Source organism: Carcharhinus amblyrhynchos, chromosome 11 (genome assembly GCF_965287045.1).
Source record: "Carcharhinus amblyrhynchos chromosome 11, sCarAmb.v2.hapA, whole genome shotgun sequence".
Lineage (NCBI taxonomy): Eukaryota > Metazoa > Chordata > Chondrichthyes > Carcharhiniformes > Carcharhinidae > Carcharhinus > Carcharhinus amblyrhynchos.
This window is the reverse complement of record NC_137334.1, coordinates 45,311,737-45,330,405: the sequence shown is the minus strand read 5'-3', so window position 1 is coordinate 45,330,405 and position 18,669 is coordinate 45,311,737. Positions and strand designations below refer to the sequence as shown.

The following is an 18,669-nucleotide window of genomic DNA, read 5'->3' as shown; positions in this document are numbered from 1 at the left end:
ACAGCAGTGCTAACCACTGTGCTTATGGTTCAAAATTAAACGGGTTAATACAGGTTACTACAGCATATGTAGCATAGACAAAATAGTATAGAGTATTAACCTATTCTTTAGCTTGTAAGAGAGGCAAAATCTTTTCATGATGGAAAAGTTCCTCATGGTCTCAAAGCCCAGCCTAATACAATTTTATATTAAAGATATATTCATAGTTCAGACATTTGAGTGCAGTGCCAATGTGGATGCAAAGCCCCAAATCTGGGCTCCAAAATGCTTCTGGTATTGCTGCTGCAGAAGTCTGGAAGTGCTGAAAATGGTGGCTCCTCCATTTCTGGTCATTTCCAACATGTGCAGATTGTCATGTTTGGAAGTATGGGCCTGTTGTTCTGGGAGTAGATTGTTATGTCACTCAGCTGACACCATTGATTCGTGCCTAACCTGCAATTTTAGACCCTGTAACTCCTGTTAAAGTCCTCTTAAGCATTCACAGCTGAACACATGTTAAGCTGCATGACGGTCTATCCCATGATTGCTCTTTAACAGCATTGATTTGGGACTTTCAGCTGAGATGCTTTTGACTTTCTTTTGCTGCTGTAGAATTAGTGAATATTGTTCTTGGTGGAGCATCTACAGGTTTTTGGAGTCAGAAGGGAGTTGTACTGGATTTTCCCAACTGTTTGGTAGTTTTCTGAGCAGAAAGCCAGCTGTCTCTCTCATGGGGGTTAGAGTTGCACTTACTCCTGAGCTGCAACTCAAGATGGAAATGGAGCACAGACAGCTGAAAGGGAAAGTTATGTGCAGAGGGAAGGAAAGAAAGGCCCTTATTAGGAGATCCTATGCACTGAGAATCTTGTGCTATCTGCATTCAGCCAGGAGCATTGGCTGAGGCGGCTGCGATTCACCAAAGATGGCCACAGAACTGCACAGCAAGGTGCAGGTGGGCTACCAGTGACCATCAGGATCACCACAGCTCTGAATTTCAATACCTTCCTGAAACATTGCTAATATCTCAGGTCACCATGTATTAATTCATTAGGCAAGAGAGATGGTAGAAGGAAAGACTTCATTGTCTTCTTTGAGCAGAAAGGAGAGAGTGGGCAAGTGGCTTTGTCAGGGTAGCATAATTTCCAATGCTGCAAGAAGCCATCAACTGCATACACTTGATTCTGCAAGTACAGTACTCCAACAGGGGGAAGGACTGGAACTGAAAGGGATCAATTCCCTTAAAATGTATTTGGTATGTGACCATGAAAAGAGTTGACATGAGCTGATTGTTGCACGCTACTCTGGCAGCAGCCATGACACTGATTCTGTACCCAGCATATTCAAGTAACAATGGCGAACCAGAAAGTGGTTGGTTGGTGACAAGGGCTACGTGGCTGATGATACCTCTCCAACACCCAAACACTTGTGGACAGTGCTCAAACAATGAGAGTCATCCTGTTACCAGAACACCATAGAGCAAGCCACTGGCATTCTCAATTGAAAAGAGCCAAAGAACATAAGAACATAAGAAATAGGAGCAGGAGTAGGCCATCTAGCCCTTCAAGCCTGCCCCGCCATTCAATAAGATCATGGCTGATCTGTCGTGTCTCAGTTCCACATTCCCGCCCTCTCCCCATAACCCTTAATCCCCTCGCTTATCAAAAACCCATCAACCCGCGTCTTAAAAATATTTAGCGAGGCAGCCTCCACCACCTCAACGGGCAGAGAATTCCAGAGATTCACCACCCTTTGAGTGAAGAAGTTCCTCCTCAACTCTGTTCTAAACCGCCCCCCCCCTTTATCTTGAGGCTGTGCCCCCTAGTCCTACTGTCCTTTCTGAGCAGGAAGAGTCTCTCCACCTCTATCCTATCCATCCCATTCATCATCTTATATGTCTCAATGAGATCTCCCCTCATTCTTCTAAACTCTAACGAGTACAAGCCTAGTTTATTCAGCCTCTCCTCATAGCTCAACCCCCTCAACTCCGGTATCAGCTTAGTAAACCTCCTCTGCACTCCCTCCAAGGCCAAAATATCCTTGCGTAAGTACGGTGACCAAAACTGCACACAGTACTCCAGCTGCGGCCTCACCAATGCCCTATACAGCCGCAGCAAGACCTCCCTACTTTTATATTCAATCCCCCTCGCTATGAAGGCCAGCATCCCATTCGCCTTCCTGACCACCTGCTGCACCTGCAGGCTGGGTTTTTGCGACTCATGCACAAGGACCCCGAGGTCCCTCTGCACTGTCGCCTGCTGCAGTTTTTCGCCACGTAAGTAACAGTCCTTCCTACCATTATTCCTACCAAAGTGGACCACCTCGCACTTGCCAACATTAAATTCCATTTGCCAGTTCCAGTAAAGGAATACAATTGACAGGAAAATGAGGAAAAATATACAGGGTATGAAAAAGTGTTTGCTTGGTGCAGCCGTTGGACAGACTTTCCTAGTGAATTTGTCATACCCATCTATTATCAGATGGAGGTGAAATAATTTAAACATGATAACTCATGTCACTATGGGCATCTTCAGTGTCCGCTTACTCAGGAGGCCACAATCGTTGCAGTGTGTGCCACAGAACCATAAAAAGGTTATAGCACAGGATGCCATATGGCCTATCTTATCCATGCCGGCCTAAGGACACCCAGGTCCCCTTTTTAATTCCATATTCCTGTACCTAGCCCATATCCCTGCAGCTTACATCATTTAAGGTACAAATCCAGGTGCTTGCCTCCACCATCAACTCGGGTTATGAATTCAAGACATCCACCACCCTTTGCATATAAAAAAAATCTTCCTCGTGTTCCCTCTACTCTTACTGCCACTTATCTTGAGTCTATGTTCCCTGGTTCTATCCAAAATTCTCCACCAAGGAAAACAATTTTATCCTGTTCACTTTATCTTTTCCCCTGATAATTTAGTATCACTTCTATCAAGTCACTCCTCAACCTTCTTAGCTCCAAGGAAAATAACCCTAATCTATCCAATCTGTCCTTAGAGCTACATTTTTCTAGCCTGGCAAAATTCTTGTAAACCTCCTCTGCACTCTCTCCAGATCAATTACATCCTTCCTGTAATATGGTGACCAGAACTGCACACAATATTCTAATTGTGGCCTCACCAGTGTTTTATACAATTCCAACATTACATCCTTACTTTTATATTCTATACCTCTGCTAATAAGGAAAGCATTCCATATGCCTTGTTTACAACCTTGTCTACTTGTACTGCTGCCTTTAGGGACCTGTGTATTTGTATGCCAAGATCACTTCATCTACCCTTCTTAGTATATTCCCATTTATTATGTATTCTCTAGAACTGTTTCAATCCCTAAATGCATTACCTCATACTTCTCTATGTTAAAATCCATCTGCCACTTTACCGCCACTGTACCAACCCATCAACATAATTTTGTGGATTACAGCTACCCACTACACGATCCACTACTCAGCCAATCTTCATCTGCAAATTTTCCAATTTAGCCCCACATGTTCATGTCCAAATCGTTAATAAGAACATAAGAACATAAGAAATAGGAGCAGGAGTAGGCCATCCAGCCCTTCGAGCCTGTTAATATACAACAAAAATGGTAAGGGTCCCAACACCTCACCCTGTGGAAACCACTTGAAACAACTTTCCATTTACAGGGGCATTCATTGACCTTTACCCTTTGTTTCCTGTTACTACGCCAACTATTGATCCAATTTGCCACATTACTCTGTATCCCATAGACTTTTACTTTTTGACTAATCTGCTACATGGGACCTTGTCAAACTCCTTGCTAAAATCCATGAACACAACATCCACTGCACCTCAACCCTTCTTGTCACTTTCTCGAAGAATTCATGGAAGCCAGAATCTCCTCCACCAAAGGTTAGCATAGTTCTCAAATGGCCTTTCAAGCTTAGAAACTATGGCAGAAACAGTGATCCAAACCTGGATCTTCAAGACGGCCCTCACTTCACAAGTACATCTGGTTTAATATAGTGTACGGAGCAGCCACTTTTTGATTAAGACACAGACTACTGACTTGAGAATCATAAGATCGTAAGATATGGGAGCAGATTTAGACTATTTGGCCCATTGAGTCTATTCCACCATTCAATCATGGCTGATAAGTTTCTCAACACCATTCTCCAGGCTTTTCCCTGTAATCTTTGATCCCTTTACCAATCAAGAAACTAACTCTCTCTGTCTTAAGTACACTCAATAACCTTGCCTCTGCAGCCTTCTGTGGCAATGAATTCCATAGATTCACCACTCTCTGGCTGAAGAAATTCCTCTCATCTTGGTTCTAAAGAGTCCCCTTACTCTGAGGCTGTGCTCTTGGATCCTAGCTTCTCCTACTAATGGAATCATCTTCCTACCTTCACTCTATCCAGGTCTTTCAGTATTCCGTAATTTTCAATGATATCCCCCTCATCCTTCAAGTATAGACCCAAAGTCTTCAAATGCTTCTCATACGTCAAGCTTTTAATTCCTGGAATACACTTTCATAAACCTCCTCTGCATCCTCTGCAGGGCTAGCACATGCATCCTTAGATGCGGGGCCAAAATTGTTCACAATATTCCAAATGTGGTCTGATCGGAATCTTATAAAGCCTCAGCAGTACATTCCTGCTTTTGTATTCTAGTCCTCTCAAAATGAATGCTAACATTGCAATTGCTTTCCTAACGACCAACTCAACTTGGAAGTTAACCTTAAGAGAATCCCGAACTAAGACATGCTTCCTCCACAGGCCTCTCTATTCTATGAGTCATGATGGCTAGAAACTTTGCCTCTTAAATGGTCCTGTGGAAATTTTTTAAGAATGCACAATACTGACCTAATTTTCATCTCAATATACTTTATTCTCTTCTGGCCTCCTGTGGTGTGTTTCTCAGGCAGGAGGTGGCGCATCTTCAGCTAGATTTTCTGGTCTGGCCGCTGTCAATAGGATTTTCCATCAACTCCACTTCACACTGTGAGGGAGCACTGTTGGCAGGACCAGAAGACACCTTTGGTGGGAACAGCTGGAAACTTTTGGACTAAATGTTTCCTAATATCTGTTCGCAGGACATGAACAGCACTAGAGGCCATCATTTATTATCCACGCCTAATTGTTTTTGAGGAGGTGGTGGTGAGCCAATTTCTTGAACTGCTGCAGTCCATATAGTGTAGGTACACCAACTGTACTGTTAAGAAGGGAGTTCCACACTGTTGTTTCAGTGAAGGTGAAAAAATAGTGATATAGTTCCAAATCAGATGGTGTGTGGCTTGGAAGATAACTTCTTGGTGGTGGTGTTCCCATGTGGTTGCTGCCCTCGTTCTTCTAGGTGGTAGAAAGGGTGGGTTTGGAAGGTGCTGTCAAAGAAGCATTCTTCAGTTGCTGCAGTGCACCTTGTAATATGGTGAACACTGCTGCCACTGTATGCCAGTGCAATGGGGGTGAATGCTTAAGGTGTTGGATGGGATGCCAGTCAATTGGACTGCCTTGTCCTGTATTTTGTTAAGCTCCTCAAGTGTTATTGATGTTGCAATCATCCAGGCAAGTGAAGAATATTCCAACATGCTCCTGACTTAAGCTTTGTAAATAGTGTACAGGCTTTTTGGAGGGGGGGGGGGGGTCAAGCGGGCGCAACTCACCACAGAATTCTCAACTTCTGACCTGCTCTTGTAGCCACAGTATTTATATGGCTACTGCAGATAGGTTTCTGGTCAATGGTCATGGTCAGAATGATGATAGTGGAGGATTCAGCAATGGTAATGTTGTTGTATTTCAAGAGGAGATGGGAACATTCTCCCTTGTTGGAAGGGGTCATTGCCTAGTACATATGTGGCCTGAACGCTACTTACCACATATCAGCCAACGTCAAAATTTTATCTATGTTTTGCTGTTTGAGGGCACAGGCTGTTTCAGTATCTGAGGTTATAAATAGCATTGAGCACTGTGAATTATCAGTGAATGTTCTCACTTCTGATGGAGGGGTGGTCATTGATAAAGCAGCTGAAGATGGTTGGGCCTAAGACATTATCCTGAGGATCTCCTGCAGCGACATCATGTGCTGTGACAATTAGATTCCAACAACTGCAACTACCTTCCTTTGTGCTAAACATGACTCCAACCAGCGAAGAGCTTCCCCTCACTCCGGATTCCTATTAACTTCAGTTTTGCCAGCACTCTTGATGCCACACTTGGTCAAATCTATGTTCATATTTGGACCATATATGTAATTAGGTCTGGTGTCAAGTAACCTGGTGAAATCCAAATTAAACACTGGGAGTAAGTGTCACTTGATAGCAATGTTGACGATATCTTCCATCACTTTGATGATGATTGAGAGTAGATTAATGAAGTGGTAATTGGCTGGATTGGATTTGTCCTGCTTTTTGTGGATACAATGTTGTACCTGTGCTGGAATGGCTTAGCTGGAGGTATGGCTTGTTTTGGAGCACAATACTTTGTATTACTGCCAGAATGTTGTCAGGGCTTGCAACACGTATCCAGTACCCTCAACTGTTTCTTGATATCATGTAGGGTGAATCAAATTTGTTGAAGACTGTCAAATGCGATGCTAGGCACCTCAGGAGGCACTCAATCTGAAAACAAAAAATGCTGGAAAACCTATCAGGTCAGGCAGTATCTGCAGAGAGGGAAAAACAGAGGGCCTATTTTTACCATCATGTTGTGTCCATTTTCAAGCACGAAAACTTGGTAAAGTTGGATGTGAGGCGACTAGCATGATCCGCGCCTGCCTCCGCACCAGTTCCCCCTTTACCAAGTCCCAAAAACAGCGGCAATCGGGATTGCATCCGTAACGGGCGCGACAGCCATTTAAATGTAACTGCATGCATTTGACTTGACTTAATGGGCTGCACACCCAACTTCACTGGCACTTCCCCCTTTATCACTGCATTCGCCCATCTGGAATCGGCGCAAAACAGACATGCTCCATATAAGTCCGATTCAGGCGCTCAATTAGTGAGGGTTAGCGAGGAGGTAAGTGTCGACCGTCCAACAGCTCTTTGGTTCAGATTGGTGTGTGTGGGGAGGGGGGAGAGGTGGGTCACTGCCACTCTGCCTGAGATCAGTTCGGGATGGGGGGCGCGTGAGGGCAGTCTGCTGCCACTCTGTTTGTGATCAGTGAGGGGGGATGAGGGTCTGCTGACACTCTGCCTGAAATGAGTGAGGGGGGAGGGGGGTTAAGGCCTGCGATTGGTCTGGGTGGCGGGGATGTAGAGGGATAAAGGGCTCACTAATGTTGTGGGGATGGGGCAATGTCCGTGAAGGGGCATTATTTGGCCTAAGGGTGATTTGGCAGGGGAACCGCATTCTATTAATTTTTTTCTGCGCATGTGCAGTTGGAGGTGCCAATTGAAGCTCCAGGGTTTCAGGCCCATGAAACCCCACCCACAGGCTTGTGCAGCGCGATTCGGACTTGCTGATATTTTTGCAGGCAGACTGCGCATGGGGTGCCTCACAGCAGGTCTAAAAGTCAGATCTAAAATATTTCCAGTTTGAAGTCCACCAGCACATAATAAAAATGGTAAAATAGGGCCCAAAGTTAATGTTTCGAGACTATATGACATCTTCAGAGCTGTCTGCCAGATCTGTGAGGTCTTCCAGCATTTTCTGTTTTATATTATTTAACTGGATGCATTTTTACAACAATCCAGTTGTTTCACCATCAATCTAACTGTGACTAGCTTTTTATGAGAGATTTATTTCATGAATTGAATTGAAAATCCCCCCACCCGATGCCTTGGTGGGATTGAATTCAGGTGTCCGAATCATAAGTCAGACTCCTATTTACTAGTCCAGTAACATTAGCACTATACTGCCATTCCCATTTTATTTTAAGAGATAGCAGATCCACCTGGATAGATTGCAATCCCCAAAATTGCCACCATCAGCATCAGAAATCCCAAATACAACAAAGTAAAAGGCATATTGACAAAAGCTCAATGCAATTGTTGAGCTGCTAACGCAGCACTGAGGTTAAGATGTGGGCCAAGAACAAAGGTATCTGGTTTGAATACACAAATCCAATACCATTAGGTTTGCATTGTTCCTCGAAGGTGCTGATTTACAAAAACAGCAGTACGTGAGGTGAAGTAAATTTTGAAATTTCAGAAGAATGCAGCAGAAAAGGAAGGCATTTGAGATGCTACAAGAAACTAGTACTGGGTTACTTATCTAGCTTGAAGGCAAATGTGAATAACAATCCTGTCCAATTATGGTAATCATCCACAAGTATAATTCTGTTGTGTTAGCCTATAATAAAAGGAGACAGTATGGCTGGAACTTTATAGCTGTTCTCGCCGATAGTATCTTTTAGTTGTGCCAACAGAAAACCCCCGCCACGGGTTTCCCAACAGTGGGGAGCTGGGGGGAGGGTGGCACAGAACAGAAAACGCCATTGACAATGGCTGGATCAGAAGATCCCGCTGCTAGCTAATTGTGAGCTGCTTCCGCCACCCCAGAATAAGCTACAAGGAGGCATGGAAAATCCTGTCCTATGTCTACCATGTTTTGCCTATCTCTGAATTGATTTAAGTGGAGTTACGATTGTAGAATTAATCACCTACATTGAAGGTTTTGGGCTAAAAATCTGTTCACTCGCATAATTTTGCATCAAAGCCGCATAGACTATATAAATTTCCTGGGGCAGGCAACACTGTTGCCGTTACCTACAAGGCCTCCTGGCTTTCTTCAATGATAACAATGAGGAAGCTCGCAGAAGTTGCACAGGTAGCAACTGGCCCAAGGGAAACAATGTCGTTTACTTAGCATCAATTTGAAGTGGTACTACACAAACAAATTTTTAAGTCCTGTTTACATCCTGCAAATGGAATGTTAGCTTTTACAGTGAAAGGACAAATACAGGAGCAGGAATGTCTTGATGCAATTATAGGATATTGGTGAGGCCACATCTATAATATTGTGTGCAGTTTTGGTCTCCTTATCTGAGGAAGGATGTTCTTGTTCTGGAGGGAATGCAGAGAAGGTTTACCAGATGGATTCCTGACACATGAAGAGTGATTGAGTCAGGATTGTATTTGCTGGGGTTCAGAAGTATTATAGGGGATCTCATAGAAACCTATAAAATGCTAACAGGCCTAGACAGGGTAGATGCAAGAAGGATGTTCCCAATGATGGGGGTGTCAGGAAACAGGGGCATATCTGAAGATACAGGGTAAACTGTTTAGGACAGATATTAGGAGAAATTTCTTCACCCAGAGAGTGGTCAACCTACGGAATTCACCACCACAGTAAGTAGTTGAAGCAGTTAGATAAACCACATGAGGCGAAGGAGATCAAAAGAGAAAGGTGGGATCAGGCTATTGAGTTGGATGATCAGCCATGATCATAATGAACGTGGAGCAGACTCAAAAGGCCAAATGGCCTCCTCTTGCTCCTATTTTCTATGTTTCTATGCTTGCCTCTTCCTTTCTTCATTCTGAATCTGAGAACTGGAACTGTTGCAAAGTCCAAAAAAAGAGAATTATTGCTAATTGCAAGAAGCTGAAGGCTGTGTAAATAGTAAGTTATCAGAGCAGCTTTATTAAGCTGGGCTTCAGTTTGAGAGGTACAGACATTCACTGAAGCATCTAAGAACTATGATTATGCCAGTTTGTGTCAAATAAATTCTAAAAACAAACAATTTTAGCGGGCAGATCAGCAAAAATAAATTAAACAAAACTGTAGTGTCATTAAAATATATTTGTATTTTTTATGCTATTTCACTGCAAAAACTCACCCTTTTTATTTAAAACAAATTTGTAACTAATTTAATATGCTTCAGTTCCTGAAGGTAAGTCTTCAGCAGACCTGACCAAAAATTTTAAGCTGTCCTTGTACAATTAGAACATCTGAAAAGTAATGTAAGCACAATACATATCACCAACACTATTGGAATTATGTTATTAACATTTATGATAAAAATAGTTCCAAGGACAGTTGTAAGAAAATATGTTTTACTATTAGCAACTGAAATATCTACCTTTTGGCTTCTCAAGTAAGGCATCCACATGTTTTGAACAAGCTCATATCGATACTTCTTTGAGAAAGAACCAGCGTAGGAAATGAAAGCTGTCATCAAGAGAACATCTCCACAGAGAGTCTTCTCCTGTTCATGATACTGTGTGACAGACTGAGCCCAGCGTACATTCTCTGACTAACATATGAAAAACAACAAAAAATTGAAAACATCAATAAATGTTCAGATAGCAGAATACAAAACTAAACTGCTAAATTATGCTTATTTTCTTGGGATGAAAATGAATCTGAGCAGGCTGCATCTTATAAACAATATCATGACAAATGTTAATTTTATGCTGTAATGTTTTGGTTTAAACAATAGTGCCAACATTTTATTAAATTGTGGAAAAAAAAAGGCATTGTGGTATTAAAGTATTTTAAGCAGTTTGGCTGTAGTAAATTATTAGAACCATTTTTAGGTAACACTATAAAATAATAGATAAATTGCTACGCTAGGAGATATTATGGGATCTCACCTCTAGGCCTTTTACTAATCTGTTAGCCAGTTCAATTGTCTTATTGGTTCTGTTCACTTCATCCTGACAACGGACTTTTTCAGATGTGGCTCTTTCAAAAGCTACTGTTAATCCAGTCAAGCTCATGTCTAATTCCTTTCAATAATGAAAAATATTTGGGATTAAAACAAAGTCTGTAAGTTGATAGTCCACTACAAAAGTCCTGCTCATGCAACCACAAATGCAAAGTTTGAAATAAACTATTTGGTGTCTTCTGGCTCTAGTCCCTTTTTTCCCCCCAAGTCTATGCCTGGTGGAAAGCCCCAGTAGCTTCCTTTCCCAGTCCTCCAGTTGAAATTACTATTAGGCAATCATCAGAACACAACATGTATCTATAAAGGATTCCATCAATCTTGGGTGGGTGTCTTTGCTGCTTGCTGAATAGCACAGGTTAAAAGTCAAACAATGGGATCCTAGTAGCTGTCTGAAATGTAAGCAACCTGGATGATTGCAACTCTGCACCTGCCTGATGAGAGTTACAACTCCTCGCATGCACGGCATTTAAAAATTCAACACATTGAGGGTGATTCTCCGGCCCCACATGATCAGCTGCAAATTGCATAATGGTTGGAGAATGTTGAAAGAGAGACCATTACGCTACTTGTGCCAGAGAGAACACTTTTTGGGATGCCCCTGCTGTAATCTGGTTCACGTCCAGTGAGGGAGTGAACCAAATGAGCATAATTAAATCATTTAAATATTTATTTCCAGGTTTTTGCCAGATTCACTTGGCTCCTGGTATTCCCCAACCTACCTGCAGAACGGGAAGCTGGCTGGGATCACTACTGCCTCCACAAATGGAAACCAGGCATGATGGCCACGTTGCAGGGTTCGGAGGCTATTGGAGCACCCAGTGTTCAGGCATGTGGCTGGGCAGTGCCCACACTGCCTGACTGACCCTACCAAAATGGCACTACCAGGGAGCACTGCCAGGTGGGGCCTGAAAGATGGAGGAGTATGAAGAGGGAGCATGAGAGGAAGGGCCTGAATGGGGAAAGCCTTTGGTTTGGGGAGGGTGATGGGGAGGTGGCTGCGATTGTGTGGTTGTGTGTGTGTGTGTGTGTGGGTGGGGGGGGGGGGGGGGGGGAGAGCCTGATGCCAGCAAGTGGGGAGGAGATGGGTCTTTGCCAGTGAGTAGGAAGGGTGGGGGTTGGGTTCTATAGGGATGCCCGGAAAACTAGTTGCCCCGATCTCTGAGAGGCTGGCGTTACTGGCATCTTTATGTCCCACACGCTGCTTTGTAAGCAGGAATCTCCCTAATCTTCAAAAAGTAACTTAGTGTGGGTGGATTGTGATCTGAATTATGCTAATCCGCTCAGAGAGAATCTCACCAGTTTTCCCGCTGGGGACAATGCTTATAAATTCTTGAGAGAATTGAACACACTGTTTTGTCCCAGAAGGAAAAACCAGTAAATCTTGAGAAAGTGCTGGTGCTGGTCTGAAAAGGTGTTCCATCTTAAGGTCTGCAAAACTAGTTTGGACTGGTACCAATTATTTCCCTTCTGGGTGGCAGCATGTTCTTGCTGGTTTTAAATGCAGAACTTAGAACTTTTGCCAGTGAAATATCCCTGGCATAAAAATCAGATTTTTTCTGAGATTTGCCACAATTTTCAAAATGTACTATTGTACTCGTATCTCCTGTGTATGCAAAATTCATTTGTTACTCATGTAAATAATATTTGAATAATTAATTCATTTTGACGTCCAACTGCAATTATATAAACTTGGTCACCTAACCATTGGCTGCTCACTAAGGCAGCCAATGTGTTTGCTGATCATAATGGCTAATATAGGAACTTCCATTACGTAACTCGAAAGCTGGATAATTTCCCAGTCAAAGCAAAAAATAAATTTTGTCCATGAGAGAAAAGAATTGTAATTAAGTTCATTTGCAGCCTCACTGGAGTCAAGATTATGTAGCAGAAACTTTGAAATTAGAAATTACATCATAAAAAGACACCCATAGTCATTTAATTTCTGAAATTATTTTAAGCTGAAATAAAAATGGTCAAAATCATCATTGATTGAGAATAGGAGACAGTGAAGAACAAATATTGATGAATACTACTTGATTGATTAATTTTTTATTCCTGTGGACTCAGTTTTTAAGCAGTGTTGAAGACATATCGGAACATAAGAAAATTAGAGCAGAGTAAGCCATTCAACTTGTTGGGTCTGCTTCACCATTCAACAAGATCAAACCTGATATGGCAGTGGTCTTAACTCCACTTTCCTACTTTACGCGCATAACCTTTGATTCCCTAGTCGATCAAAAATTTAATTTAGCCTTGAATGTATTCAATGAACCACCATTGCTTGCTGGGGAACACAATTCCAAACACTTTTTGGGAGAAGGAATTTCTCCTCATTTCTATCTTAAATGATATAATTATAATTAAATAATAATTAAAATACCGCAGATGCTGGAAATCCGAAACAAAAACAGAAAATACTGGAAATACTGAGAAGGTAATGCAGCATTTGTGGGGGATAGAAACAGAGTTAATCTTGTAAGTAGAAAATCTATCCTCAAATTGTGTGCAATATTTAATGCCTAATTTTCAAGCATGCATGATAATAAGTACATTACCAGTAAAACATAATATCAAGATCAGAAGCATTTTTCATGTTTCAAAGGACACAACTTAAATTTCATCTTGTGATGTTAAAATGAAGATAACATAAATGATAAAATTACTATAAATGTTAATTTGTATTTGCTATTTCAAATATATGACGGAAATGCTGCTTACCTATGCTATTTTTGATATTATAAATTATTTTAAATATGAAAAAGCATATATACTTTTCTCTTTACACATTAATATGAGTAGTCTTAGAATAAATGCAGACGCATATTTTGATGTTTGCAGATAATTTCAAAGTAGCTACATTTTCTCTCTGAATCTCTTTGTATTTGAAGCACTGCCCTTTTCAAAACAAGTGAAAGTTCAATCAAGTTTTGGTGCCATGATGATCAAACAGTGTCACATCACTATGGCAATGTCTGCCAGGGCCACAAATGCAGATCAGCTTTAATTGTACTAGGCCTTATTGCTGGTGCATGTCAATCAGAACCTATGAATTGAAGAAAATTTGCTCTGTTCATTCTGTTAAATGATGTATCCAATTAAACCTGTTAGAATTCATGATCTTCAGTCAAGGTTAAATGAAAGTAGTTACTCCTGTCAGCTATGTGATTAAATGCTGCCTACATCAGGCACATTTATGTGCGAAATTAAAATTTTGTCTAAAGCATGAATCTTTATGCATGCCAGTTAATTATCTTGCAGTCCTTCTACACATTAAATGCCCAGTACATTTGTTCTTAATCATCAGGTGCAATTTAAAACACACTTCATACCCAGCATTTAACTAGATTCCTCCATTTTAATGAATTCTGTTATAACTGAAAATGTTACTCTTTTCATGGTTTGGTTATTACTAAGTTATTAGAGATTACCAATATTCAAAGATATAGTAACTCGACACTTATGAAAACTAGAAATATATATATAATTTTAAAGAAATATTTTAAAAGAATCTTGTTGATGCAACTTAGGTAACAATCCACAATCTATAGTACAATGGCATGGTGGCTTGCATTTTCAGGTGTTAATTTTCTAATATTTATGGTGCTATGAATGTATGCAGTCCTTTGAATATCATGCCACAAAAGTAGTTACACCCACAAAATTCCTTCTCTTAATGACAATTTTGCTAAACAAGCTTTGATATTTTTAAAAAAGAACAAGATACCAGCTTTAGTTCTGTTTTCAGCATCTAAATAATCAAAAAAATTGCAGGATTATAAGGGACAAGAAACATCAGCAATTAGAAATGTCCTGGCTATGTTTAAGGCAATCTGAGTTTATTGGAGTTCTTAAATATTTGTTTTTCTTTAAGTGCGATTATAGCTGATTTGGATGGAAACGTTTTAAAATACTTAATAGAATGTTCAATTCAGAAGCACTTTGTTGCATTTTAGTTCAAAAATTTCTTCTTAGCCATCTCCTTAAACCACAATGACCTCCATAGTAAGGAGGATACACTTTTGCAATTCAGAGATATCCAACACCACTATCAATGATAGCTTTCAATTGTGCTTCGTAGAAGAATAATGCCAGTTAAATTTCCTCTTCTTCTTCACACAGTGGGACCATGATGGGCAAACTCATATCTCTAGTCTGAACGTAACTATAATGCAAACTCTGAGCCATGCAGTAGCAGGTACAATGTCCTGCTTGCATTACAGATATTGTGCAAGATTTTCCATCAGAATTCCACAAGCTTCTCAGTATAATTTCAAATAAAGCAAGAGATAAATGTAGGTGGAGGGATAGGAGTGCAAATTTTCAAAGTTAGGAGCCATGGCAGTCTCTGCAATCTAATTCAATGCATCAGAGGCTTGCGGCAACCATTGTTTTCTTTCCCCTTGCTCCCAGCAGAAACGAGACACCTGCCTCAAATATGTCAATAACTCTGAATCCAGAAATTTGACCTGGGTCATTGTCATACCACTGTTGTGGGTGGAATACTCAACCTGCCAAAGTGAAATGACATCAAAGTGGAAAATTCTGCTTTCTATTTAATCGTGAGCTAGAGAAATTCCAGAATTATTCAGCCAGAATTTTTTAAAAAAGCGTACTTAAAGCTGCCAGTTCACAGATTATGAAATTGAGAGAAGCAATAACATGAGAATAATAAAGCTATGCAAACTCGGGGTAGTTTTAATACCTATTATTCAATCTACACCACAAAATTAAATATCTAAATACAACTTAAAATAACAAGGTTCTTTTCCCTCATCTTTTCCCAACTTTCTTCTTACCAGTGTTTTCTATATTCATTATTTTAGCTTTTCTATTACTTTTAATTCTTGCGACCTCACACAGTTTCTGTTTTTTATATTGGACTGAATGTGCGCTCCCTAGCTTTTAACCGACCAGCTCGTAATAAAAATCGCTTTGGGCATCAGGTTCTGCCACAATGTGAAGTTGGGACCCAGAAAAATAACCAACACAGGGCCTCGACCCCCATAACTAAAATTCAGCCCATAGTCGCAATAGATTATGAAGCTCCAAGAACTTAATTCTCAATTATCCACATACCAATGTATCTAAAACTGAGATGAAGCAAGGTGATTCTTAACAGGAAAGAATTGGAGAAAATCACGTAGAATCCCTTTGTGCTGTACATTATGTAGATTTACAAAGCAACCTTCATAGGTCACTTGTACAGCTTCACTGGCATGTGGGATGGGATCTTTAATATACATTTCACTGTAGATTATTAAAAATCTTGCCATTGTCTTTTTATTACTGTGCATCAACATCAGGTTCGTATACTTTTTATTCTTTCTTTATATTAGACTTATAAAATTATTTTTAAGTTCATTATTGGCAAAACCAACATTTGTTACTTATTCCTAATTGCCCTTGAACTAAGTGGCTTTCAGGCATATTTCAGAGGGCAGTTAAGATTCACATTGCTGTGGGTCTGGAGTCACATGTAGTCCAGACCTGGGAAGGATAGCATCCTTCCTCCTCGAAAGGACATTAGTGAACAAGATGGGTTTTAACAACAATCAATGATAGTTTGATGGCACCATTCCTGAGACTTGCTTTCAATTCCAGATTGTTTTAAATCTATCATTTGAATTTAAATTCTACCAGGTGCCATGGCGGAATTTGAACCCATCTCCCCACAGCGTTAGCCCGGGCCTCTACACTACTAGTCCAGAGATGGTGACTATGCAAGATATATATCTCCATAAGTATATATTTTGTAGGGCTACCTGAAAAGGGCGGTGGGAGTAGGATTAGTAAAATTCCTCTTTCAGAAAGCTGGCACAGACTCAATCTACTAAATAGGCTCTTTTTGAACTGTAATCATTCTATAATTTCATGATAAATAGATTTAGTGATATGTAGTGAAACTAGATCTAAGGAAAGATTTGGAATTCATAATAGGATTTTCTCAAGAAGCTGTTAATAGACAAATATTTTCCACTGCAGAATCTGTAAGTAGTTACTGTAAGCTCCCATGATGAGCGTCATGCATACAAATGAAATACATGCTAAAAATGAAGAAAATATTTTGAAAATTAATTTTAATTTCAGAACAAATCAATTGAAAGTAAATCATGATTTATCAATGCTTTTAACGTTGAATGGCTACTGTGGCATTCAAGAGGAATCGGGGTCTATTTAACAGGAGCTGAATTCACAGCAATGTTGTAATTGGTTCTTGTTCTAGCCACAGCAATCAGAGTTGCCTCTGCATATGACATGGTAACTAACTTAACCTATGGTCTTGTGGTATACATTGCATACTAACCATACTTAAAGAATATAAAGATAAACGAACAAACTTTGTCAGAGCTACTGAATTATTGTTACTTTGGTGGGTTTATCTTACTGTAGCTATTAAATAGATTTACCCGATCAAACTGACACTGCAAAATCTTAAGTAATTCATAAAGAAATTAATTGATAATGCACAGCGTAGCCTTTTAATAAGTTACTTTTTATAAGAGCAAATTATATTTCACAAGAGGTTAATTATAATTCATAATACTTACTGCAAGCTTTCTCCTAATAACCTCAAGTTTCTCTGCAGCAGCAGCTAAATCAGAATTGGCTTGCACAAGTGCTTTACGTTTGAGCTCCACTTCACAGTAAACCTAGCATAATAGAAGTATATTCAACATTAATGCTATTCAATTTATTTGTAATAGTGGAGATGACCCAGATTGGAGGTAACATGAAAAAGTTTATTTGAAATATATCTGCAATCTAAAAATCAATAAAAATGAGTTGCATGTACAAAAAAAATTAAGGAGATACATTGACTACAAATACTGTACATTTATTTCACTCTCTCTGCTTCACTAATCTCTACCTATTCTTTATGATATTCTGTGCTCTTTTAAGCATGACAAGTTCTGGCATGCCAATTGCACCATGAATGCCAACAGAAATCTTCCTTTATTGACCCTGTCAACGTGGAGTGAGATCTTTCTCCCCCACTGCTCCCACCCCCATGTTTCAACTTTACCTTCAAAGGGTAGCTACCTGTCACTGACAGTAAACCCAGATATTAAACTCGATTGGCTACGTTTTCGCAAAATCAGAGAGACTGTGCGGATCTTTAGTAATGGCAACCTGGAACCGATTCTGCGATTCTCAACCCCATTCCTGGCACCCCCAGTTCTTGTCAGTGTGCAATAAGGTTGTGTGAGAGCTGGTGCAGGTTACACGCCCAAACCCTGTACTCCTGACCTAGCAGACTCTTTGTGAGGATAGGCACCTCCAAGCCCTCTGCAATTTGCATGGAGTTCAGCCTGCTTTTCATTTATCTTGGTTCATATCCCCTCAGTGGTATTGTGAACTACAGTCTGGATGAGGAAACCTTTCGAAAGCAAGGTCAAAAGGTCTTTCACCCACCACAAATAGTTGGCTCATCAGGCCAACCTACGGCACTTCAACACCCATTTATCAAGTATACAGCCTACATGGAACCAATAAATGCTACAGTAACAATTTCATGTGCGAAAAACTTTATAAAAAGTCACTCATTCAAAAATTCCTTACAAAAAACTGCTTTTACTACAATCCTATAAAAGTGTCAATCCATCAACTCTTTAAAGTATCAAGAGCAGAAACTATAAGCACTTGATACCTTTAAACTTGTGTAATTAAACATTGTACAATTAAGAAATAAATCACAGATCACAAGAGAAACCACTTCAATGAAGCAATGTTTGCCCTTGCTGGCAGCTGTTTCAACAGACTAATAGAAGTCTGGGCTCTCAGACAAGTTTCATTATGCATTCTTGGCTGGGAGCCCAAACATCCATTCTGAAGGTGAGACTCCAGTTAGCACCGTTCCCAGAATGAAAATCTCCTAAGGTGGGTATGCTATGCAGGGAAATTTGCTAAGTCTATTACCTGCCTTCAGGATAAAATTCAAATCAATTTCCTTCCTTAGTACTTTTACACTGTTGCTATTGTGTAATTCTTCTTCTTCTTCATTTTCTTCCCACATCTGGAGACAAACAAGGCAGATAAAGCTCATGCTTATGCCTGTTTCTGTAGCTTGGGACAGATCTTTAGCCTGTTACCAAAGGCTAGTTTGAAGAGCATCATTTTA

General features: G+C 40.3%; 1 protein-coding gene across 1 annotated transcript in view; it reads right to left on the bottom strand.

The window, feature by feature from the left end:
* The window catches only part of dnah9l (dynein, axonemal, heavy polypeptide 9 like), a 443,144-nt gene that overhangs the window by 102,320 nt on the left and 322,155 nt on the right, over positions 1-18,669 (bottom strand). The window contains exons 60-62 of the mRNA XM_080198977.1: positions 17,099-17,200; positions 10,477-10,611; positions 9,963-10,136 (exon numbers count right to left, since the gene is read on the bottom strand). Coding sequence (XP_080055103.1) covers positions 9,963-10,136; positions 10,477-10,611; positions 17,099-17,200 — 411 coding nt within the window. The remainder of the gene's footprint in view (positions 1-9,962; positions 10,137-10,476; positions 10,612-17,098; positions 17,201-18,669) is intronic.